The 25,534-nt window shown below is 47.8% G+C and overlaps 3 protein-coding genes and 1 long non-coding RNA gene across 4 annotated transcripts; 3 read left to right on the top strand and 1 right to left on the bottom strand.

The window, feature by feature from the left end:
• Positions 1-12: 12 nt before the first annotated feature.
• Positions 13-21,007, bottom strand: LOC132468350 (large proline-rich protein BAG6-like). The gene is made up of 25 exons (XM_060066080.1): positions 20,867-21,007; positions 20,147-20,256; positions 19,941-20,058; positions 19,020-19,246; positions 18,029-18,100; positions 17,381-17,500; positions 17,055-17,290; positions 16,734-16,863; positions 16,184-16,369; positions 15,770-15,971; positions 15,545-15,592; positions 14,338-14,621; positions 13,424-13,481; positions 12,747-13,036; positions 11,511-11,781; positions 10,471-10,640; positions 9,593-9,646; positions 9,043-9,151; positions 7,994-8,118; positions 7,427-7,561; positions 7,127-7,177; positions 6,612-6,875; positions 2,592-2,699; positions 1,573-1,716; positions 13-384 (listed from the first exon to the last, which is right to left on the bottom strand). The coding sequence occupies exons 2-25, from the start codon at positions 20,225-20,227 to the stop codon at positions 289-291; spliced, it is 3,579 nt and encodes a 1,192-aa protein (XP_059922063.1). The 5' UTR covers positions 20,228-20,256; positions 20,867-21,007; the 3' UTR covers positions 13-288.
• LOC132468355 (uncharacterized) lies at positions 16,413-16,997 on the top strand. Its single transcript, XR_009528214.1, has 2 exons — positions 16,413-16,637; positions 16,697-16,997. It is a non-coding gene; the product is annotated as an uncharacterized LOC132468355 (long non-coding RNA).
• Positions 21,008-21,039: 32 nt separating the features above from the next.
• Positions 21,040-22,349, top strand: glrx3 (glutaredoxin 3). Its single transcript, XM_060066081.1, has one exon. It carries the CDS (start codon positions 21,040-21,042, stop codon positions 22,015-22,017), a length of 978 nt encoding a protein of 325 aa, XP_059922064.1. The 3' UTR covers positions 22,018-22,349.
• Positions 22,350-22,751: 402 nt separating this feature from the next.
• Positions 22,752-25,302, top strand: LOC132468352 (apolipoprotein M-like). The gene is made up of 7 exons (XM_060066082.1): positions 22,752-22,952; positions 23,433-23,575; positions 23,952-24,022; positions 24,417-24,533; positions 24,707-24,805; positions 25,021-25,048; positions 25,154-25,302. Exons 1-6 carry the CDS (start codon positions 22,767-22,769, stop codon positions 25,032-25,034), a joined length of 630 nt encoding a protein of 209 aa, XP_059922065.1. The 5' UTR covers positions 22,752-22,766; the 3' UTR covers positions 25,035-25,048; positions 25,154-25,302.
• Positions 25,303-25,534: the final 232 nt, after the last annotated feature.

The raw sequence follows: 25,534 nt of genomic DNA, 5'->3' as shown, positions 1-25,534 counted from the left end.
AACAAAAATAACTAATTTTGTAACAAGCTTTATTACTTTGGTTCTGCAAGTCCAACAAAACTTCAGTCATCCAGTGTCACTGGACTAAGACAAAAACACAGAAAACCGAAAAAGTGACTCCTGGCTACAACAAACAGGAAGGCAGGAAGCAGTGTAGCTTAGCGTAGTTTAGCGCTGGGTTACCACAGCGGCCCAGAGTTGCATCAAAAAGGAAACAAATTGAAGTAAATGTGGGTCATGACGAGCGGATGCAGCTGATCGAGGGGTCAGGGGTTCATGGGAGGCAGGCTAGGAGTCCGGAGAGAATGCTTGGTGTGCGTTGGGGAACTGCTGGGCGTTGAAGTCGGGGTCGTCCTCCACACGTCTTTTAAGGTCGGACTTCACCTGCAGCACCACAACCCTTCATCAGTAACGCATCAGCAGTAAAACATTCATATCCATGGCCTCTTCAGACTGAACCCTGTCACACTGTGGTGAGGCAGTTTCGTTATATAAAATCGAAGCCGTTTATAAATGTGACCTTTGGCACCGAAACGCTGGCCTAGGCGATTCAACATTAAATTGCGCCCTGGACAGGACTTCCCAGCGTGGGGGGGGGGGTTACAGTTTCAGTGCGCCCTAACAATGAATCCTCCGCCCCCTCCCTTGTCCGTTCAATTTGGGAACATGTGTGGTTTCATTTTCCTTGTTTCGTATACATTTTAATTAATTAATTAGGGCCGCCACCAGAGGGCGCCCCCGACACATTTATCCGCCCTAGGCGACTGCTATGCCGTGCTGGACAGCTCTTTTTTCATCCTCCATGGGCCCCCGACGGCGATCCCCAGCTCCTCCCCAGAGTGTTGATGTGTCCCTTAGCAAGACACTTAACCATAACTTCTCCTGACGAGCTGGCTGTCGCTTTGCATGGTTGACTCTGCCGTCGGTGTGTCAATGTGTGTCTTAACTGATGTAAGTCGCTTTGGATAAAAGCGTCTTCTAAATGCCCTAATTGTAATTGTAATCTAATTGCGATTATTTTGACCAATATTGCGGGGAGTTTTTTACCGCAGCCTTCGGGCATTTCCTCCCAGTGCAAATATGATTAAATGAGTTACTGAAAGCAGTGTTCTGAAATGGGATCAATTGAGAAGAAAATATTTAAAATATTGTTCCAAGTGGGCTGTATGCATCGCCTTTCCATGGTTTCGCAAAGCTGTACATGTCTTAAAGACATTGATGTGGATGGTTCCAACATTCTCATCTATTCTTGTTCTTTAAATTTCTCACCGTGCAAATATGTTTTTGAAGGAGTTTCTGAAAGTGGTGATTTAAGATCGGACATATGTAATTAGAATTTGTAAGCCCATGTAGCAAATATAACAACCAAAATAACATTTAAAATGTTAATGCGTGATAGTGGACTATATGGAAATAATACAATTCCAGGTCTTCTGGAAATGTCTTTGGTCGCTGTGTCATAATTCAGCTTAATATTAAGTATATTGTTGCTTAAGGCACACTCACTAACGAGAAAACGTCAAACTGGCACTGCATGTTGAGAAGGTTGCGGAACCCCGTCCCGGACCCTACCTGGTCTGAGTAGGCCTCCTGGAGCTCCTGGCCGCCCAGCTCCTCCTGGAGGCCGGAGGGGTTCAGGGGCCGCACCCCGGCAGACCGGGCGGCCTGGCTCACCGCATCGGAGAGGGAGAGGAGGGCGCCCCCTGCCTGGCCTGTCTGAAAACACCCACCCACACACACTATTAACACTGAGAAACACACAAGATATACACAGCCTATAGATGGACACACACACGGACACACACACACACACACACACACACACACACACACACACACACACACACACACACACACACATATATCGATACACACTAGGGTTGCCGCGGTGTGGACATTTTCACACAGAGTAATTCGCTCGTGTCAACACCGGTATAAACGGTATTAACTTTGAAACTAGGTCAACCGCCATCTTCTCCGTCAACTCTCCTCTCACACTCGGTGACAGCGTCTGGCAGCGTGCCAATTCTCGGCGTCTTATGCATTCTATATATAATAGTATAATGTAATTGTATATATCATAATATCACGGCCAAAAGCTGTGGGCGCCTCCGGATGGCCGTAGCGCGGGGAGCTCTCGTAGGGTTTGGGCTTCGCGGGGTTTGTTTACCGGCGTTGCTATGGTTACCGGTCTTGTAAGGAAGCGCGCCAATTCTCTTCCGCACAGAGCAGAACTGTGGCCTATTCTACACATTAAAATTTTCTTAATTAGCATTATATTATTCAAAAAACTGTTGCCGGCAACACCAAGTAATCGGTGTTGGCCTCAACACCGGTAAAACCGGTAATACCGTATACCGCGGCAACCCTACTAGACACACATTTTATATATATATATATATATATATATATACATATCTACTACAGATATATACACACACAGAATACATAGCCACTATAATAGATACACATATTTAGAGTAGATCAAAGTGTAACAGATAAAACGCATATATTGATGTAGCGTAGATCTAGGTCTAACAGATATAAACCACACAGAGATGTAGCGTAGATCTAGGTGTAACAGAGCATACCTTCCTGCGTTTGGCCGGCATGCCGGTCAGGTAGGCGTCAGATAGGGGAGGCTGACCTTTGACCTTCCTCTGAGTCAGAAGGTCACACCTGATGATAGGCACCCACTCCTACACACACACACACACACACACACACACACACACACACACACACACACAGTTTATACAGTTGGCAGTGGTAGTAGTAGTAGTATTAGTGGTAGTTGGTACGATGGCCGTAGTAGTATTAGTGTTAGTTGGTACAGGTGGCAGTAGTATTAGTAGTATTAGTGGAAGGGGGTACCTGTGGCAGCAGTATTAGTAGTGGTAGTAATAGTATTATTAGTGGTAGTGTGTACAGCTGGCAGTAGTAGTAGTATTATTAGTGGTAGTGTGTACAGCTGGCAGTAGCAGTAGTATTATTAGTGGTAGTGTGTACAGCTGGCAGTAGTAGTAGTATTATTAGTGGTAGTGTGTACAGCTGGCAGTAGTAGTAGTATTATTAGTGGTAGTGTGTACAGCTGGCAGTAGTAGTAGTATTATTAGTGGTAGTGTGTACAGCTGGCAGTAGCAGTAGTATTATTAGTGGTAGTGTGTACAGCTGGCAGTAGTAGTAGTATTATTAGTGGTAGTGTGTACAGCTGGCAGTAGTAGTAGTATTATTAGTGGTAGTGTGTACAGCTGGCAGTAGCAGTAGTATTATTAGTGGTAGTGTGTACAGCTGGCAGTAGTAGTAGTATTATTAGTGGTAGTGTGTACAGCTGGCAGTAGTAGTAGTATTATTAGTGGTAGTGTGTACAGCTGGCAGTAGCAGTAGTATTATTAGTGGTAGTGTGTACAGCTGGCAGTAGTAGTAATAGTATTATTAGTGGTAGTGTGTACAGCTGGCAGTAGTAGTAGTAGTATTATTAGTGGTAGTGTGTACAGCTGGCAGTAGTAGTAGTATTATTAGTGGTAGTGTGTACAGCTGGCAGTAGTAGTAGTATTATTATTAGTGGTAGTGTGTACAGCTGGCAGTAGCAGTAGTATTATTAGTGGTAGTGTGTACAGCTGGCAGTAGCAGTAGTATTATTAGTGGTAGTGTGTACAGCTGGCAGTAGCAGTAGTATTATTATTAGTGGTAGTGTGTACAGCTGGCAGTAGTAGTAGTATTATTATTAGTGGTAGTGTGTACAGCTGGCAGTAGTAGTAGTATTATTAGTGGTAGTGTGTACAGCTGGCAGTAGCAGTAGTATTATTAGTGGTAGTGTGTACAGCTGGCAGTAGTAGTAGTAGTATTATTAGTGGTAGTGTGTACAGCTGGCAGTAGTAGTAGTATTATTAGTGGTAGTGTGTACAGCTGGCAGTAGTAGTAGTATTATTACTGGTAGTGTGTACAGCTGGCAGTAGTAGTATTATTATTAGTGGTAGTGTGTACAGCTGGCAGTAGCAGTAGTATTATTAGTGGTAGTGTGTACAGCTGGCAGTAGCAGTAGTATTATTAGTGGTAGTGTGTACAGCTGGCAGTAGCAGTAGTATTATTAGTGGTAGTGTGTACAGCTGGCAGTAGTAGTAGTATTATTAGTGGTAGTGTGTACAGCTGGCAGTAGCAGTAGTATTATTAGTGGTAGTGTGTACAGCTGGCAGTAGCAGTAGTATTATTAGTGGTAGTGTGTACAGCTGGCAGTAGTAGTAGTATTATTAGTGGTAGTGTGTACAGCTGGCAGTAGCAGTAGTATTATTAGTGGTAGTGTGTACAGCTGGCAGTAGTAGTAGTATTATTAGTGGTAGTGTGTACAGCTGGCAGTAGTAGTAGTATTATTAGTGGTAGTGTGTACAGCTGGCAGTAGTAGTAATAGTATTATTAGTGGTAGTGTGTACAGCTGGCAGTAGTAGTAGTATTATTAGTGGTAGTGTGTACAGCTGGCAGTAGTAGTAGTATTATTAGTGGTAGTGTGTACAGCTGGCAGTAGTAGTAGTATTATTAGTGGTAGTGTGTACAGCTGGCAGTAGCAGTAGTATTATTAGTGGTAGTGTGTACAGCTGGCAGTAGTAGTAGTATTATTAGTGGTAGTGTGTACAGCTGGCAGTAGCAGTAGTATTATTAGTGGTAGTGTGTACAGCTGGCAGTAGTAGTAGTATTATTAGTGGTAGTGTGTACAGCTGGCAGTAGTAGTAGTATTATTAGTGGTAGTGTGTACAGCTGGCAGTAGCAGTAGTATTATTAGTGGTAGTGTGTACAGCTGGCAGTAGCAGTAGTATTATTAGTGGTAGTGTGTACAGCTGGCAGTAGTAGTAGTATTATTATTAGTGGTAGTGTGTACAGCTGGCAGTAGTAGTAGTATTATTAGTGGTAGTGTGTACAGCTGGCAGTAGCAGTAGTATTATTAGTGGTAGTGTGTACAGCTGGCAGTAGTAGTAGTATTATTAGTGGTAGTGTGTACAGCTGGCAGTAGTAGTAGTATTATTAGTGGTAGTGTGTACAGCTGGCAGTAGTAGTAGTATTATTAGTGGTAGTGTGTACAGCTGGCAGTAGTAGTAGTATTATTAGTGGTAGTGTGTACAGCTGGCAGTAGCAGTAGTATTATTAGTGGTAGTGTGTACAGCTGGCAGTAGTAGTAGTATTATTAGTGGTAGTGTGTACAGCTGGCAGTAGCAGTAGTATTATTAGTGGTAGTGTGTACAGCTGGCAGTAGTAGTAGTATTATTAGTGGTAGTGTGTACAGCTGGCAGTAGCAGTAGTATTATTAGTGGTAGTGTGTACAGCTGGCAGTAGCAGTAGTATTATTAGTGGTAGTGTGTACAGCTGGCAGTAGCAGTAGTATTATTAGTGGTAGTGTGTACAGCTGGCAGTAGCAGTAGTATTATTAGTGGTAGTGTGTACAGCTGGCAGTAGTAGTAGTATTATTAGTGGTAGTGTGTACAGCTGGCAGTAGCAGTAGTATTATTAGTGGTAGTGTGTACAGCTGGCAGTAGTAGTAGTATTATTAGTGGTAGTGTGTACAGCTGGCAGTAGCAGTAGTATTATTAGTGGTAGTGTGTACAGCTGGCAGTAGTAGTAGTATTATTATTAGTGGTAGTGTGTACAGCTGGCAGTAGTAGTAGTATTATTATTAGTGGTAGTGTGTACAGCTGGCAGTAGTAGTAGTATTATTATTAGTGGTAGTGTGTACAGCTGGCAGTAGTAGTAGTATTATTATTAGTGGTAGTGTGTACAGCTGGCAGTAGTAGTAGTATTATTATTAGTGGTAGTGTGTACAGCTGGCAGTAGTAGTAGTATTATTATTAGTGGTAGTGTGTACAGCTGGCAGTAGTAGTAGTATTATTAGTGGTAGTGTGTACAGCTGGCAGTAGTAGTAGTATTATTATTAGTGGTAGTGTGTACAGCTGGCAGTAGTAGTAGTATTATTATTAGTGGTAGTGTGTACAGCTGGCAGTAGTAGTAGTATTATTAGTGGTAGTGTGTACAGCTGGCAGTAGTAGTAGTATTATTAGTGGTAGTGTGTACAGCTGGCAGTAGCAGTAGTATTATTAGTGGTAGTGTGTACAGCTGGCAGTAGTAGTAGTATTATTAGTGGTAGTGTGTACAGCTGGCAGTAGCAGTAGTATTATTAGTGGTAGTGTGTACAGCTGGCAGTAGTAGTAGTATTATTAGTGGTAGTGTGTACAGCTGGCAGTAGCAGTAGTATTATTAGTGGTAGTGTGTACAGCTGGCAGTAGCAGTAGTATTATTAGTGGTAGTGTGTACAGCTGGCAGTAGTAGTAGTATTATTAGTGGTAGTGTGTACAGCTGGCAGTAGCAGTAGTATTATTAGTGGTAGTGTGTACAGCTGGCAGTAGCAGTAGTATTATTAGTGGTAGTGTGTACAGCTGGCAGTAGCAGTAGTATTATTAGTGGTAGTGTGTACAGCTGGCAGTAGTAGTATTATTATTAGTGGTAGTGTGTACAGCTGGCAGTAGCAGTAGTATTATTAGTGGTAGTGTGTACAGCTGGCAGTAGTAGTAGTATTATTATTAGTGGTAGTGTGTACAGCTGGCAGTAGTATTAGCAGCAGTACTCACCGGGGGTACTGTAGCCTCCCAGGATTCAGATTCTGCGTCGTCGGCCCAGGACGATGACGTCACCACCGCGCCCCCTAGGGGTGTTCCCCCACAAGCCCCCCTGTCTCCTAGCGACGTCCTGGTCTCCGACGGCAACGTCCTGGTCTCCGACGGCAACGGCCTGGTTTCAGGCGGCACGGCCCACGTTTGGAGCAGCACCGTCGGCGACGTCCGGCTGGCCAGCGGAGCCGACGCGGCGGCGGCGGCATCCTGAGGCTCCTGGCTCTGGAACCAAAAGACACGCGCTTCACCCTCCACTCGAACCCTCAGAGGACCCCCTAGAACCCAACCGCAGTACGTATGCACAGCCCTGTGGCACAGCCACGGCCTCAAAGGGCTCCCACCGGGACAACCAGTGGACCCCCCCGGAACCAACAGTGGAACCCCCACTAAAACCACCAGTAGACCACTGGAACCACCACTAGAACCCCCACTAGAGCCATCAACAGGTGCCCACGGTGCTAATAGGTGCCTACCGGTTCAGTAGGCTTGGTCTCGGGTCCTTGGGGATCGCTGGCCTGCTCCGTCTGTGGAAGGCGGTCAATGGTGTTGAGTTAGGACAGGTGAGGTCAGGTGGTCGCAACGCACACTGGCACCGGGTAAACGGCGTGTACACAAAGTCAACTTTGGTCGACAGCCAGAGTTTAAGAGTCACGAGACACAATCCACGGCGTTGTGGACCGTGGCAGCGGGCTGCGGTTGTGTCGAGGGACAAGCGGAAAAAAAAAAAACGTAGTGGGGCAGCCCCACCGCGGCTGCACTGGAGAGGTTAGTACCTGGGTCAGGATGATGTACTGCTGGATGTTGGTCGAGGTGAGGGGGAGATGCTCAAGCACCACCTGTAGCCTCATGGTCATCATGGAGGTCATCCAGTTGACCAGACTGGGGCTCATGTCGCTGGACATCCTCCTCTGAACACAGGTCACAGACAGTCGGGTGTTAGATCGACACACAGCAGTGGTGCTACAGGTAACTGAGATAGTTTTATTGAGCACACTGGTAACAAATATAGTTACACAGTATATATTATATTGGTAAATAACATAGCATATATTACGTATTGAGTCTGTGTTTTGTAATAGGTACTGAATATATGCTGCAAGAGGGGCAGACTACGTGCTAGGTAACCGGTATTGACCATGTACTTGGCACTGACTATTTTCTGGTTAAGGGGAAGTAGGCAAGGACTATGCACTGGGTACTGTCTACTTGCTGGAAAGGTGTACTCGGTGCCGACCAGGGTATAGACTATGTGGGTACAGACTACGTGGTGTAAAGGTGGCAGCGTAGTGAACATGTGTCGTCAAGGAGCAACTGTGTGTAAGCTGCACAAGAGTACTGACTATTCTGTGGTTGATGACGGACGTTAAGGCGGCCTGGTTTCCTTGGAGACAGTGGAGGTTGAGAGCCAGGAACTCGAACAGCGCCTGGTTACACATCTGGAGCAACCTCGGGCCGAAGCTCTCGTCTGGACGGTGGACGGTTCAAACGTTAGGTCGGACGTTAGTGAGCGCCAGGCTGTCATGGTTTTGTAAAGAAGACCACGCAGACACCCCCCTTGAACCCGAGCCCCAAACTCAGAGGGGAGGAGCCACGGGCGGACACTAGGGGTGTGACGAGATCTCGTGCCACGAGATCTCACGAGATTAAACTCAACGATATTACCCGTCGCGTTAGAAATCTGTCTCGCGAGGTTTGTGAGCTATCCAAACTTCTATTTGTGGCCTGTAGGGGCAGTAATGCGCCTTTGCTACGTCTAGCCCGCCAGAACCTAACGAAGGAGAAGGAAAAGAAGAAGAGGAGGAGAAGGAGGGGAAGCAGGGGAAGCAGCCATAGGCAGCCAGAATGACGTCGGAAAATACCCGTATTACCGTCGAAGATGCCCCCGCCACTTTTAAATCATTTGTTTGGCAGCATTTTGGGTACCCGGCGGAAATTATGAATGGCAGTAGAGTGACTGATAAGACACGGACAATACCAAGTTGTCAGTGACATACTTGGTCAGACTCTGTTTGCACTATTTGCACTCTGTATTGACGGAGTAGAACTTTGATTTGGTTTTGCAGATAATATTGTTCGCACTTGAAAAAAATTGAATTATTTAATTTATTGTACTTATTTTAGTTTTAGTTTCAATTTAATGCATGTAAAGAGTTATAATAAAACATTTCAAAATGCATGTGCAACTCGGTTAAATAAAAGTCTGTTGTTCCAGTCATATATTTTGTCATTGTAGTTTTCTTAAAATCTCGTCTCGTCTCGTTCTCGCGAACCGAATATCGTGTCTCGTCTCGTCTCGTCTCGAGTGTATCGTCACACCCCTAGTGGACACACAGAAGAATGACCCTTTTCTTGGTGAAGGGTGTGGGGGTTCCGGTAGGGTGAGGGTTACCTGTGCAGCGCAGGATGTGCGTGGCGATGCGGGCCAGCTGCTGTCTGAAACAGGACATGTTGGTCTGGGTGATGTCCACCCCTTCCACCACGCTGACCGAGGACTCTCTCTAGACACAAAGAATTGAACACTGAACAAAGCCGCCACCACAACAACCTCAACGGTACAAGCCGGGCTTTGTGTAATCGCTGTATTATCTGAGAACATCCAATAGCAGTTGTTGTATTCTTTCTTCAAATTAGACAACAAACTAGTAAACCATTGCCCTTTTACTGAGCTCCCAGTCCGGCAGTGCTTAACTGGTTCACAGACCGGTGTTTAACTGGTTCACAGACCGGTGTTTAACTGGTTCACAGACCGGTGTTTAACTGGTTCACAGACCGGTGTTTAACTGGTTCACAGACCGGTGTTTAACTGGTTCACAGACCGGTGTTTAACTGGTTCACAGACCGGTGTTTAACTGGTTCACAGACCGGTGTTTAACTGGTTCACAGACCGGTGTTTAACTGGTTAGCGGACTGGTGTTGGCAGCATGTCGGGGAGGACTCACAAAGCTCTCTGTAATGTATTCCTCCAGCTCATTCACCAGAGTGTCCGCAGCGGCCTGAACCGACCGACAGGAGGAGAGAGAGAGAATATAGATTAGTGTATGGATCAGGGCGGGGTCAGGGTATGAATGAGGGTAGCTAGTCTTATGACCCATCGGGGTGAAGTGGGGTCGGTCACTTTTTGTGTTATGGCTGGCTGCAGCCACAAATCAGAATGCAAACGGAGTGAGAGGGAGCTAAAACGGTTAAAGCACCGTGGGTCAAGCTACGGTGCAGGTAGGATTATGATAAGGGTAATCCCGGTTATGTTGTAGTCGGTGGGCTGTTCGTAGAGGTAGGGTTAGGGCAGGGGTGCCCAACCAGTCGATCGCGGTCTACCAGTAGATCGCCGACAGATCCCAAGTCGACCGGGACATATACGCGCGGTAGCGCATGCGCTGTCAACAGCAGTTGAAAGCCGTCAACAGTAGTTACACACTCCTAAACGTTGGCATGGCTGAGGGGAAACGAGCTAAGACCTACCATTTTCACCCCGAGTGGGAGGAAGATTATTGATTATCGTTGAGAAGGCGCCGTGCGCAGATGAAATGAAACCCCCACTGAAGTCCGTAGGTTCACGATACAACCCCCCCCCCCCCCCCCCCCCCCGTCAACAATTGTTCTCTACCCCCCCCTCCCCCCGCTTGAAGGTAGGTTTGCTGGTAGATCTCGGGAGGTTGGCTACTTGAAAAGTAGATCTTGGGTCAAAAAAGGTTGGGCACCCCTGGGTTAGGGTATGGGGGGTACTGACAGTGATGTTGTGGTCAGTAGGTAGGGTTAGGGTATGGGGGTACTGACAGTGATGTCGTGGAGGTAGGGTTAGGGTATGGGGGGTACTGACAGTGATGTTGTGGTCAGTGGGCTCCTGGTCGTTGAGGTAGCTGTGGGTGAAGAAGTGGGCCAGCTCCGGCTGGATGCGGCCCAGGGGCTGGTGCTGTCCGTGGAGCAGCAGGACCAGGTCGGACATACTGAAGCTCTGGAACACCAGCGTCAGCAGCTCCCCAAAGAACCCTGCAGAGCCAATCAGACAGCAGGTTACATCTACAGGACCAATCAGACAGCAGGTTACATCTACAGGACCAATCAGACAGCTGGTTACATCTACAGGACCAATCAGACAGCTGGTTACGTCTACAGGACCAATCAGACAGCTGGTTACATCTACAGGACCAATCAGACAGCTGGTTACGTCTACAGGACCAATCAGGCAAAAATCGCAATATTGGTCAAAATAATCGCAATTTGATCATTTCCCCAAATCGTTCTGCCCTACGATGTATCCTCAGTATTCTTCTATAGGGAAGTTGGGGATGGAGAGGAGAGGAGGTGAGGAGAGGAGGTGAGGAGAGGAGGTGAGGAGAGGAGGGGAGGTGAGGTGGTGAGGAGCAGAGGTGAGGAGAGGAGAGGTGGTGAGGAGAGGAGAGGAGGTGAGGAGAGGAGAGAAGAGGAGGAGAGGAGAGGAGGAGGTGAGGAGAGAAGGTGAGGAGAGGAGGTGAGGAGGTGAGGAGAGGAGCAGAGGAGCAGAGGTGAGGAGCAGAGGAGAGGAGGTTACAGCTAAAGGACCAATCAGACAGCTGGTTACGTCTACAGGACCAACTCCGTCCATCTGGATTTCCCCTTCCCCTAAATTAGAACATATAATGCTGGGCTCAAGACTAAAATGTTCTACTGCTGGCACTGGTGCCAGTAACTTCTTCATTTGGAGCCACCCTCACATATTTGGTGAATCTGGCGATGCCGTCACACGCCCACATTTTTGTTTACCGGCACCGATGCGACAGAAGAGAAAACTAGGCAAGAACGATATGACAAGAGGAAGTAGATGCTCATGATAAAAGGGTCCCATTCTGGGGCCAGCCTCGAGCCGTGCGGCGTACCCACCAGAGGTCTCCTCTGAGAAGGTGAACAGGTTGCTGGACTGGGACAGCCTCTGGATGAACTGGGCGATGCTCTCCGTGTCTCCCTGCCCCTGGCCCAGCGGGCCCATCATGGAGGTCAGGACCCCACGCACGATCCCCGTGAAGAACTCAGAGTCCACCGCCACACCTGGGGGGGCGGGGCCTGCGCCCGGGGGGGGGGGGCCTGTGCCCGGGGGGGCGGGGCCCTGGGGACCTGCAGGGGGAGGAGGGGCGGTGAACACAGGCTGGGAGGCCTGGACAGAAAGGAACGGTTACAGGAGTTAAAGGAGCAGTACCTGTATCCATGAACATGACTGGGCGCTATAGTAGGGCTGAACCATTAATCCAATTAACCGACATCACGTTGTAATAGAACGCGATACGCAAACCGCAAAAAAATTATAATTGTGGATTTGTTACTGTTACTGACTGGAGATCAGCAAGATTCTCATTTATTTTTCTTTTACAATTCAATAGTTAAATAAAGATGTTATAATACCACATCATGCATCAATTCATCTCAACATTAGGCTTGGCCTAAAGGAAAGAGCAGTTTATATGTTGACTGCTTCCAAAGTTGTGTTGGTCATACTATAGAATTATTTATTGCTTTTTTAGTGAATAAAACAGAACATAAGGAATTAAAAAAATACATATCTGAAAAATTGGCAAAAAATGCAATCGCAATATTGGTCAAAATAAATCGCAATTCAATCATTTCCCCAAACCGTTCTGCCCTACGATGTATCCTCAGTATTCTTCTATAGGGAAGTTGGGAATGGAGAGGAGAGGAGGTGAGGAGCAGAGGTGAGGAGAGGAGGTGAGAAGGAGAGGTAAGGTGAGGAGGAGAGGAGAGGAGGTGAGGAGAGTTGAGGTGAGGAGAGGAGAGGAGGTGAGAAGAAGTGGTAAGGTGAGGAGGAGAGGAGGTGAGGAGAGGAGGAGAGGAGAGGAGGTGAGGAGAGGAGCAGAGGTGAGGTGAGTTGAGGAGAGGAGAGAGGTGAGGTCAGGAGGTGAGGAGAGGAGCAGAGGTGAGGAGCAGAGGAGAGGAGGTGAGGAGAGTAGTTGAGGTGAGGAAAGGGGAGGAGAGGAGAGGAGAGGAGAGGAGAGGAGGTGAGGAGGTGAGGTGAGGAGGTGAGGAGAGGCGAGGAGGTGAGGAGAGGAGATGAGGTGAGGAAAGGAGGAGAGGAGAGGTGAGGAGGTGAGAAGAGAGGGTGCAGACCTGCTGCATGAAGTCGTTGACTCCCTGGATGAAGGCGGGAACCCCAGATGAGGAGGAGGAGGAAGTGATGGTGATGGGCGGAGCCGAGGCCCCGGCCACGCCCCCCAGCAGGGAGCCCAGCAGCTGGCTGAGGTCTGGGGGCAGGGCCTGGCCGCTGCCCGTCTGTGATTGGCCGTGCGGAGCGCCACTCTCCGAGGTGGGAGGGGCAGCTGGGCCAGAGGAGGAGGAGGAGAAGGAGAAAGAAGAGGAGGAGGAGGACGACGACGAAGAGGTGTGTGTGCCCGTGTTTCCTGTTGAGAAGAAAAACAGAAAAATCGTAATCTTTAATCAGTTCCAATTTCCATTTATCAATAATCTATATCGTTCCTTTCTAATAATCTGAATTTTTCTCTAACCTGTAACAATCTGTGTGAAGCCATAAACTGTAATAATCTGTTTCAATCCATAATCTAAAATAATATTAAAAAGAATACATAATATTTACATCTAATCAATAATATATTGTTACCTCAAATAAAATAATATATAATCTGTAAAAAATCTAATATTAATCTTAAATATGATTGATCATCTAATCGGTAATACATAACGCATCTATGATCTTCAATTGAATATGTGCTCCGCAATGTTCATCGATGATCGAGTCTGATTCTCGTGTTACGTCTTCCGGTACTCACCGGTCTGCCCCGGTACCAGGAGGGGTCTCACCAGGTCATTCATCATCTGGTTGAACGGCTACGACACACACACACACACAAACGTTGTACAAATAAGACTTACAACAACGTTAAACACTATAACACTATTCCATACGGACACTGATGGTACTGATGGTACTGTAAAGAGTCACCATTCACTTTCAAAACGTTTAACGTTACTTCACGGGTTGGTCGTAGAAAGTCTTCAGTTTAACCACGAAAATAAAATTCCCCCAATAGTCCCGTCATTCATATATCAGGACAATGTCGTTGTAGAACGTCATTACAGTAAAACTCCATTGACTAAGACACTGCAGTCTTTAATAGTGTAGAAGGTTTCACAATGTAGTTCTTAAAGAGTTCTCAAAGGGGACCCATTATACTTTTTCGACTTTTATGACTTATAAACGTTGTTATAACGATTGATAGTCATGTATAACCATACTAAAGTGTCAAATAATGACGTACATGCATTTCGACGTATTCCCTGCCGACAGTCTGGGGTGGCTGTGCAGAGCGCTAAACACTCGGGACAACGTTTGCGGTTCACATCATCTACGTAGAGGCACTCCTGCCGCGCCCCCATATGCCTGGTCAAATCTGCCCGCGCGCGCGCTTCAAGGAAGGTAACCAATCACAACGGAGTTGGGTTGGCAGGAGGGGTGCGAGGGGGCGGAGAAGGACGAAACCGAGCGTTGACAGAGTGGGCTGAAAGCGCCCAGATGAGAGGAAGAGTTTCCCGAAAATCTACATCGTTTTTTGTGCTGTGATTCGTGTCAGGTTGCGCAATAGGGGTCATTAATAAGAAAATAAATTAAGACCAGAAAAGTAGTATAATAGGGTCTCCTTAAAGTCCGTAACAGTGTGATAACGCGAAGGCGGCGGCTTCTGACCTGTCCGGGAACCCCGGGCCTCATGTGGAAGGTTCCACCGCTGAAGGGAGGCGGGGGTGCTGGCGGGGTGAAGGTGGGCCTGGTGAACACCACCCTGGGCTGCGGTTGGGGGTGGGGCTGAGGGTGCGCGGGGCTGCCGGTCGGGTCGGCGGTGGTGGGGGTGCCGGCGCCGGGGGGGGTGACGTTTTCAGGGATCGGTTGGCCGGTCACGGCGCTCGTTGCCACGGCAGCGGCATACTGGCTGATCTGCTGCATCAGGTTCCGCATGAAGTCTGGTGGAAGACCTGATCACACGTTCACTGGTATGAATACATGACCACACGTTCACTGGTATGAATACATGACCACACGTTCACTAGTGTGAATACATGACCACACGTTCACTCGTGTGAATACATGATCACACGTTCACTCGTGTGAATACATGACCACACGTTCACTCGTGTGAATACATGATCACACGTTCACTCGTGTGAATACATGATCACACGTTCACTAGTGTGAATACATGACCACACGTTCACTAGTGTGAATACATGACCACACGTTCACTAGTGTGAATACATGACCACACGTTCACTAGTGTGAATACATGACCACACGTTCACTAGTGTGAATACATGATCCCACGTTCACGAGTGTGAATACATGACCACATGACCACGTTCACTAGTTCATACTAGTGAACGTGTGATCATGTGTTCATACACATGATCACACGTTCACTAGTATGAACACATGATCACACGTTCACTAGTATGAACACATGATCACACGTTCACTAGTATGAACACATGATCACACGTTCACTAGTATGAACACATGATCACACGTTCACTAGTATGAATGCAGGAAAAACTGATCACACGTTCACTAGTGGAACACAGGGAGACCTCATCACACGTTCACTAGTATGAACACATGAAGACCTGATCAAATGTTCAATAGGAACACATGGACACATATTCAGTATGAACACATGCAGAATTTAACCTATTCAAATCAAATTTGATTTAACCTCCCATAATCTACTTAATGCTACTTGGTACCACTAGACTGATAAAAACTAATCAGTGAATTGGCTCCTTCATCCCTCTCCCACTAGAGAGCTACAGAGCATAAAGAGAAGGCGGGTGCATCTCGAACAAACATTCCCCTATTATTATTATTAACACAAAATTTGCATATCGTTAGCGCATAATCTGACCTGGCTGCCCGGGAACCGCCTGTCCAGTTGGGGCGTTCACAGCAGAACCTGGGGACAAATGGCATGAATACAGGTACTAGTTAATACCAACCCATAGGTAGTAGGTAGGATTGCATGAACTACTCAATAGTATTAGTACGAGCAAAGTATGGATAATGTAGTGCATTGGTATTAGTATGGTGTTGTACAAGTGTTTGTAGTATTTCGAGTATAGCAGGGTATTACCATCAGGGTTCATCTGCATCATCACCACGGGAACCGCCTGGTGGTTGACCCTGATGACCCGGGGGCCGGCAGGGCCCGGATGCTGATTGGCCGAGGGCGTCTGTCCCGGTCCGGCCTGCTCCGATTGGGCGGTGGGCTGTGTGGGCGGGGCCTGTCCGTCAGCGCCGTTGGCCGCCATCGTCACTGTGGCGCCCATGTTCATCTGGGAGGAAGGTTAAGTACTACACGTTGAGTACGACGGCGCCACACCGTGAGAACACATCCAGGGCTACACGTTGTGATCACACTTTCAGTACCACGGGATGAACACGCATTCAGCGCTACGTATCGTGAATAACTAGTTACACAGAAGATACACACACCCATTTCTACACATTGTGACATAACATCTAGTCCGGCAGCGCAGGAACTCACCTGCAGGGGAATCTGATGGAGTGCTCCGGGGTTGGTGTAGTGAGACATGGGTCGTACCACGTGCAGGTGGCGGGGGGCGGGACTCAGCAGGTTGCAGCGCAGGTCGCTGAGGGCCACCAGGGCGTTACCGAGGAGACGGAGAGCCTCCCCCACCAGGTTGAGGACGCGCTGGTCCTCCTCCCGCTCCTGCAGAGGACAGACAGGTGGAGGAGAGACAGGGAGGGCGGGTTTGAGACGGGGAGAGAGACAGCCGAGACCGGAAGAGGGCGGCAAGGAAGTGAGACAGGACGAGAGACGGGGAGGAGGGGAAGTGAGACGGGGGAGGAGGGGGAGTGAGACAGGAGGAGCTGTCTCACAGGCAGGAGGAGCTGTCTCCCTGTATGACTTCCCCTCCTCCCCGTCATACAGGGCGGAGGGGAAGTGAGACAGGTTGGAGGGGAAGTGAGACATGGAAGTGAGACAGGGAGGCAGGGAAGTGAGACAGGGAGGCGGGGAAGTGAGACAGGGAGGAAGGGGAGGTGAGACAGGGAGGCGCCGAGGCTGATCTCACAGTGTTGCTGTACTCTGCGGAGGTGGCGCTCTCCAGGACGGTGTGAGCCCTCTGGATGAACGGCTGCAGGCGCTCCTCCACCCTGCGGAGCTCCGCCAGCATCTGGAGCAGCTCCACTGGGCTGGGGTGGCTGCCACACACACACACACACACACACACACACACACACACACACACACACACACACACACACACACACACACACACACACACACACACACACACACACACACACACACACACACACACACACACACACACACACCTTAGGATCACAACATCATCCCATTGCAGTATGACGGTGTACAGCAGGGCACTTACTTGGGCCCGGCTTGGGGTGTGGGGCCTTCTGGTTGGCCAGGAGCTGACGGTTGGGGCGGGGGGGTGCCGGAGGGAGGGGAGGTGTCCATGGGCTGGGCAGAGGGAGACGGGGTGGAGGAGGGGGAGGACGGGGCAGGAGGAACCGCGGCAGCGGGAGGAGCTGCAGCCGGCACCGCGGCGGCAGGAGCAGCGGCAGAAGGAGGGGGCTCTGGGTGAGAGCTGCTGGATGGTTGAGCCTGGGAACAGGAAGACGGCTCGTTAGCAGGAGGCTATCAAAAGGACCGCGCTTTGATGTTTTTTTTTTGTTGAGCTATGTTACGGTTTACCTCCATCCTCGTGATGAGTTCATTGGCATCCCTCAGCAGGTTCTCGGCCAATAGGAGCCGTAGCCTGGGCTCGCTCTGCACTGACTGGTCCATGTCGATGTGGACATTCATCGATCCATTCTGAGGAACCAGCATAAAGTGCACGTTAGAAAAAACGAACCAGCTTAGAGAACTGTTCTGTTCTACAAGATGGGGTTCTTCGTTCTATGGCAGGGTCAATGGTTGGGTGCTATATTACAGTTTATGACTTACTTCTGTGTTCTATGCATGGATCTATGTGGTGCTATGTAGGGTATGGGGCTGTAGAAACCGATGACTAGCAGTTCTTCTTTAAATTGGCCATTTCAAAGTTGGGAAGATCGCTTGGACCTCCTGTTTCAAATGTCTTGTATTCTATTAAACCGTACGATTATCAAAGCAGATACTACCGAAGCTTGAACACTATTTTTATTAGTCAATGTTGTATCCAACACAATATAGAACTCCAAAATTGTATACCTAAGTCTGCATTCCCTCCTGCCCGCGAAAAATAATGGATCAACAAGCGCTTTTTTTCCTCATGAAAGGAGCTCCAGCGATTGTCCAACCAGGGACAATTTGGTCAAACAAGTGTGTGTATCGCCTCCAAATCAAAAGCAGGTTCCTCACCCCAGTGCTTGTGGTCACTCTGGCGTTCCTGGCGTTCTCTCCTAGACCTGACATGAGCTGCTGAACGGACATCTGGATAACCACCACAAGGAGAGGAGCGAAGAGGAGGACATTCAGTGGAGAGTTGCAGCCTAGTCCTACATCCCAGCCTAACCAGTCAACCATCCCAGCCTAACCAGTCAACCATCCCAGCCTAACCAGTCCTAAATCCCAATCCTACGTAACAGCCTACCCAGTCCTACATCCCAGTCTAACCAGTCAACCATCCCAGCCTAACCAGTCAACCATCCCAGCCTAACCAGTCCTAAATCCCAATCCTACATAACAGCCTACCCAGTCCTACATCCCACTCTAACCAGTCATTCATCCCAGCCTAACCAGTGCTAAATTCCGGCCTTAGCGTGCCTATATCGCAGTCCTAGATCCCAGTCTCAACACCCCTCTCTCCCAGTCTGACGGGGTCGTACGTCCCCAGTCTCAACACCCCTCTCTCCCAGTCTGACGGGGTCGTACGTCCCCAGTCTCAACACCCCTCTCTCCCAGTCTGACGGGGGTCGTACGTCCCCAGTCTCAACACCCCTCTCTCCCAGTCTGACGGGGGTCGTACGTCCCCAGTCTCAACACCCCTCTCTCCCAGTCTGACGGGGGTCGTACGTCCCCAGTCTCAACACCCCTCTCTCCCAGTCTGACGGGGTCGTACGTCCCCAGTCTCAACACCCCTCTCTCCCAGTCTGACGGGGTCGTACGTCCCCAGTCTCAACACCCCTCTCTCCCAGTCTGACGGGGTCGTACGTCCCCAGTCTCAACACCCCTCTCTCCCAGTCTGACGGGGTCGTACGTCCCCAGTCTCAACACCCCTCTCTCCCAGTCTGACGGGGGTCGTACGTCCCCAGTCTCAACACCCCTCTCTCCCAGTCTGACGGGGGTCGTACGTCCCCAGTCTCAACACCCCTCTCTCCCAGTCTGACAGGGGTCGTACGTCCGAGCCTACCTGTATGTGCTGGGGGTCCATGAGGTTGACGGGCAGGTTGAAGGTGCCCAGCATAACGTAGCTGTTGGCATTGCGGTCGTGCGGAGGGCCCTGGGGGGGCCCCTGGGGCGGGCCCTGCGGGGCGGAGGAGGTCCCGCCGTCGGCTGAACCCGACCCAGAGTCCGCCCCGGGCTGGGAGGCCGGGGGCGGGGCGCGCTCCACCAGATGGATCACCTTCCCCGACACATCTGGAAAAGATCAATGGCGTCATTTATTATTAGATTTTATTGAATAAGACGGAACACAGTGACCAGGAGGAACGTATATTTCAGACAAATAGTAATGGATCAGGATTCCCAGCGGTCGTCGTAGTTGTGGTCGTTGTTGTTACGGAGCCATTGAACCCAAAACCACATTTTTTTGTTTTACATTTATATTTTACATTTAGGGCATTTAGCAGACGCTTTTATCCAAAGCGACTTACATTCGCTTTGGAATGTAAGTGGTACAGTTGTCATAAAAAGTGCAACAATATTTCGCTGCCGGTACAGTAAGGATGTTCATAGAACCAAGTGCAAGTACAACAATCGCTAGGCTAACCGATTCCCTGTGTTACAGCAATGATAGCAGCTACTGCAGTTGCTACACAGTTAAGTACTATAATACAATACAACACAATACAATACAATACAATTGTATTGTACACACACACACACATCACACACACACCCCCTAGCACCCACACACACACACGCACGCACACATGGTAATTTGTCTTATATGATCGTAAACATAGTAATCTAAGCCATTTTATCACTGTTACTGAAAAAAGTCCCCAATTTATGAGAAAAATGGGTAAAATCATATGTTTTTCACCATTCCCCCCAAAACATTTTTTAAATGATATAAATTCAATACAACTGTACAGGGTTGAGGTCTTACTGTAGTCCGCCAGCGTCCTTTCATCCTGTAGAACTCTGCCCTGGTAGATGAGTCTCTGTTTATCCACAGGGATGCCAACCGATACCGCAATGTGCTCCTTGAATTCCTTCACAGTCAGCTGAACATAAAGTGCACACTGGGTCAAACATCTGACTGACACACAGACACAGACAGACACACACACACACACACACACACAAACCTACCTGGCCGGAGACAGAGTAACTCCTGCTCTGGGAGTCCAATGTCTTCACTGTCACCTCGATCTCCGTAGTCTGCTCTTCCATGACCACCTTCTTCTTCTACGTATCTAGCTCTTCATCATAGAAGGACAGAGCAATACAGAGCAGAGGTCACTTGGGATTCAACTATGCAAGAGTTTACTCAATGATAAGCTAGCAAACGTGGCAATTACTTGATAACCACGAGATAAATCCTTTTCACAGTAGGAAAACACAGGTGTAGCTCATACCATTTATTAATGGGTTTTAATGGGTCCATTTGATTTAGATACGGCAGTGCAAGACTATAGATCATGGATCATGCTACGAATTACTTAAATAAAATCAGCCTAATTTTAATAATACGGGAACAGGGAGGGACTTTATCCTGCTATTGAAGATCTGTGGATTTGGTACACATTTAACTTAGTTGTACATGCCATAACTGTTAACATCAAATAGTAATATGAAATGGCACATACATACAGCAGTTCATAGAACCTTACTTACGAGTCCATTAAATAGTACAGTAACAATAATGAATACTATGTTGGCCTATTTATCTGTTCTAGCAGCTAAGCGAGGCTAACAGGAAGCTAAGAACCGTCTTATTAAACTAGCTGGCAGATGCTGTTAAGAAAATATGACGTAATACATTCATCAATAACATCATCTATACTAGATGTTATTAATAGTCAATTTTACCTGGAACGATAAAGTAATTTGCAGCGTCTCCAGTGTTAAATCAATAGTTTATTCCGCAACGACTCGCAACATTTCTGACTCCAGCTTCCGGAACTGTAATAGCAGGACGTGACGTACCAGGACAACAGGAAGCGTTCAAATAACTTCCGGTAGCAGAGTGACCGATTAAGAACATGGCGCAACTACAACAAGTCACATCTCAGTCTCAGTTTGATGAGTTATTAAAGAAAGCCGGACGATGTCTGACAGTCGTCCACTTCCAGGCGCCATGGGCCCCGCAGTGCGCCATGATGAACGACGTCATGTCGGAGCTCAGCAAGGAGCACACTACCTCCTCCTTCGTCACGCTGGAGGCGGAGGAGGTTCCGGAGGTGTCAGAGAAATATGAAATCTCCTCCGTTCCGACCATTCTGTTCTTCAAGGGAGGAGAGAAGGTAGACCGTCTGGACGGAGCCCATGCCCCCGAGCTGAGCAAGAAGGTGCAGCGGCTAGCGGTGTCCGGCGGCCCGGCAACGGGAGAGGTAGCCCCCCGGCGGGATCTGAATGAGCGCCTGAAGGAGCTGACCAGCGCGGCGCCGTGCATGCTCTTCATGAAGGGCTCTCCCCAGGAACCCCGCTGCGGCTTCAGCCGGACCATAGTCGGCCTGCTTAAGGAGCACAGCATCCAGTTCAGCAGCTTCGACATCCTGTCAGACGATGAGGTGCGTCAGGGGCTGAAGACCTACTCCAACTGGCCCACCTACCCCCAGCTATACGCTAACGGAGAGCTGGTGGGGGGAGTAGACATTGTCAAGGAGCTGGCAGAATCCGGGGAGCTGCAGAACACGTGTCCCAAGTCCCTCAGCCTGGAGGATCGGCTGAAGGCGGTGATCAACCGTGGCCCCGTGATGCTCTTCATGAAGGGGAACAAGCAGGAGGCGCGCTGTGGCTTCAGCCGACAGATCCTGGAGCTCCTCAACGGCGCGGGTGTGGAGTACGACACCTTTGACATCCTGTCAGACGAGGAGGTGCGTCAGGGGCTGAAGACCTTCTCCAACTGGCCCACCTACCCCCAGCTCTATGCCAAGGGGGAGCTGGTGGGGGGGGTTGACATCGTCAGGGAGTTGTCGGAGTCTGGGGAGCTGGAGGCCGTGCTGCGCGGAGACTCCTGAGATGTCCTACAGCTAGTTAACTAAACCACGGGTAGTTGACAGCTAGTCAACTACGCCCCAACTTGTTAACTACTAGTTAACTTGATTAACTGCAACTCTTAATTAACCACAACATGTCAGCTAGTAATCAATCAATATACAACTAGTTGACTAGTGGTCCAACTAAACCACAACTAACCCCATAGTATGGTGGTAGATTAGTACTCTTCTATATGAGTTGCAGGTTTGAGGATAAGAAACTTCTAATGCAAAATAAATTGTTTACTCCTCAATTGTTGACAAATTTTGCTGTCATCCTTGTGTTATCTTCAAATAAAATAATGCTTTATTCATTTTGGAGGAGAGTTTATTGGTTTCTATTGGTGTAATCAATCCCATAAATACTAAATCTGAAGAACCACTATGTGCTGAGGCCTTCACGCAGTTTGCCTTCCAGGAATCAGTTTTATCCAGGTCACACATTAATTCACAAAGGGAGAAAAAATTGATTCAGTGTGTAACGTGGAACAGCTAGTCGGGATATGACCCCCATCTCCGCCCCATTTTACTTTCCTTTATTACCAGGTTATTATAATCAGGGTTTTAGTAAGTCGATTGATAGAATGACCAATGAGCCCGATCCGAATCGGTTACATTATTTGATCCTTCCAAGACAGAAAAGGACTAAATCAGATGATTGGTGGTTGGATTCCAACCGAGTGATGGGTTAATCAGTAACTTCCTACGCTGGGGGGAAACATCCAGTGGTCATGATGACACACTTACCCACCAGAACTCCAAACGGCTTCAAGTCCTTCCAGTATCTGGACCAGGGTGTAACCATGCCGAAAAATCTGGCCTCGCTCCTGCTCTACGTCTACAGTATGTGGGTCGTGGTCTCCCAGCCCTGCCCAACCTACACCGCCTTGTCCGCAGACAGCCTCAACCCAGAGGAGGTAGGAATACACACACATACAACACACACAACACGCATACAACGCGCGCACAACATACAGACAACTGAACACTATCAACACACTCCACCTAACACACAGACCACACGACGTACACCAAACAGACAACAGACTACTACTCTTGACACACTCCACATAACACACAACCCATACCAAACAACCCACACCATATATATATATTCATAGAAAAAAAGGGATATATATATATATAGATACTTATATACCTTTTTTCTAACTTGGATATAATAGCTAGATATATTGACTTGGCCTGATATCTCAGTTTTAGTTCCACCTTTCACCTGACCTGAATTGGACCTTGTGTCTGTTGTCCTTATGAGTCACATTGGCTAATACACTGAGGCTAACGGGTGTTTGTGTCTGCCTATTTGTGTGTGTGTGTGTGTGTGTGTGTGTGTGTGTGTGTGTGTGTGTGTGTGTGTGTGTGTGTGTGTGTGTGTGAAGTACCGTGGGAGGTGGTATTTCTCCGCAGCTGTGAGTGGGAGGGAGGAGGAGCTCCAATGGTTCAGGATGATGGACAGCAGCGTGTACACCATGCAGACAACCGCTGTCCCCCAAACCATACTGCTGAACGTTGACATTCGCATGTACGCAAACACACACACATGCACGCAGGCACACACACACACACACACACAAAGTTACACAAACATTTGAGTGCAGACACACACCCATATACACATGCATACCTATGTGTGTGAGATACACACACTCCCACCAAACACACATACGCACACACAGATATGCATGCACACACACACACACACACACACACACTAGTATGCACAGTGCACACACACACAAATTGAACTTTAGAATACTCTGGACAGTACTTCCTGTCATCTTAAGAGGATACATGAACTGTACTTTATGAGGGGAAGGAGAGGGGAGAACTGAACTGCTCTTCCTGTACTGTAGAGTCTAGAGGGCTGAACTGAACTGTACTACCTGTAACCCCCTTAGTGGAAACAACTGCATGAGATCTTCGATGACCTACAAAGTCCTCTCAGGCAGAAATGACGTGCAGCTAGAAGGTAAAATATCATCATAACACATGGCACATCATACAGTTCGATACTTTTAACATACTTTATGGTCCACATCATAATATTATATGATATACTGTATATCATCATACAATATGATAAACATGATCTGACAATAGGATACATACAAAACAGCAGGTGTTCTTCAACTAAATCTGAGGAACCAAAAAAACGATTCAATGTGTTCAACGTGGACTCAACCACAGAACACTCTCAGAGTTTTCTGGCGTTTGAGTTCTTTGTCAGGCAACGACCCCCCCCCCCCTGGATCGAGACCCATTGCTGGTGTGATATGATGATGATATGAACATGCTAAACATGGTCCATTATGATACAAACAGGATGTTAATCACGGGCTGTTGTTGGGGGGGGGGGGGGGTAGGACGGCCCCAGCGTCAGACGTTCTTCTGGGGTGGAGCGCAGCACAACGACTCAGACTACATCATCGTGCAGGAAACGGAGCCTGCACCGGCCGCGCTCGACGTATACACGCTCTTCGGTTCGTTGGATCATACCAGCTTTTTTTTTTACTATATGGCTTATTATACTACCGTTTTTATTATTCTATAGTACTTATTATTATACTAGAATATGTAGTATTATACTACATAATAATACTACTATATTTATTATTATACTACAGTATTTATATGAGCAGTTTTTCTTGTGCAGGTAGAAAGAAAGTCCTACCTGACGACGTGATTAAAGATTTCCAGGAGATATTGGCATGTCAGGGAATGACGGCGTTCTTCAGACTTCCTCAGACCCAAGGTTGGTGTCTCGGAGACCGGGAAGACCCGTGAGGATGAAAGCTTGACTCAATGACTAATGAAAACCCTTCATCAGTCAGCACTTGAACTAATATTTATTTTCTGGTTGTCGATCATTGTATTAGCGTAGAATTGTAAGATTTAACAACTCCATTATAGTTGTATTATTGTATTTTCTGGTCATATCTTTAAATAATTGTATGGTTCTGTTGACAGAGCTGTGCAGCTAAACACCCTCACAGAGGTAAGACGTATCATAATGTTCTCTTTTTCCATCCAGTTTTAATCATTCATTCAATAGATTTACACAAAGAATAAAACATGAGATTGATGACGAGTTCTGTTTCAGGATGTGGAAGGCAGACAACAGAAGACGTACCTTGTTTCCAATGAATAGTACATTTCGACCAACATTTTTTAAACAGAAACCTCCTCACATGAGTGATTTCTGATTTAATTAATTAAACCGTTGCCTTCAAATAAAAACAAAACCTTGAATTATTTGTATATTGTTGTCTTATTTTCTGCACGTTGTCTCTGTCATCTCTCTAGTATTTTGCCTTTTATCTGAGATTTTAACGTTAATCTGTTGTCAATGCGTCATAACATCATAACATGAGTCTTGATAATAAGTGGATTACTGCGAGCTGGCCACACGGTTTCCTCCATCCTGCAACTCATTCCAGGAACAAACCTGGGTTATGATTTTATTACTTATATTTCATTCGTT

This window comes from Gadus macrocephalus, chromosome 11 (genome assembly GCF_031168955.1).
Source record: "Gadus macrocephalus chromosome 11, ASM3116895v1".
In the NCBI taxonomy this organism is placed as follows: Eukaryota; Metazoa; Chordata; class Actinopteri; order Gadiformes; family Gadidae; genus Gadus; species Gadus macrocephalus.
This window is presented reverse-complemented; position numbering and strand designations above follow the sequence as displayed.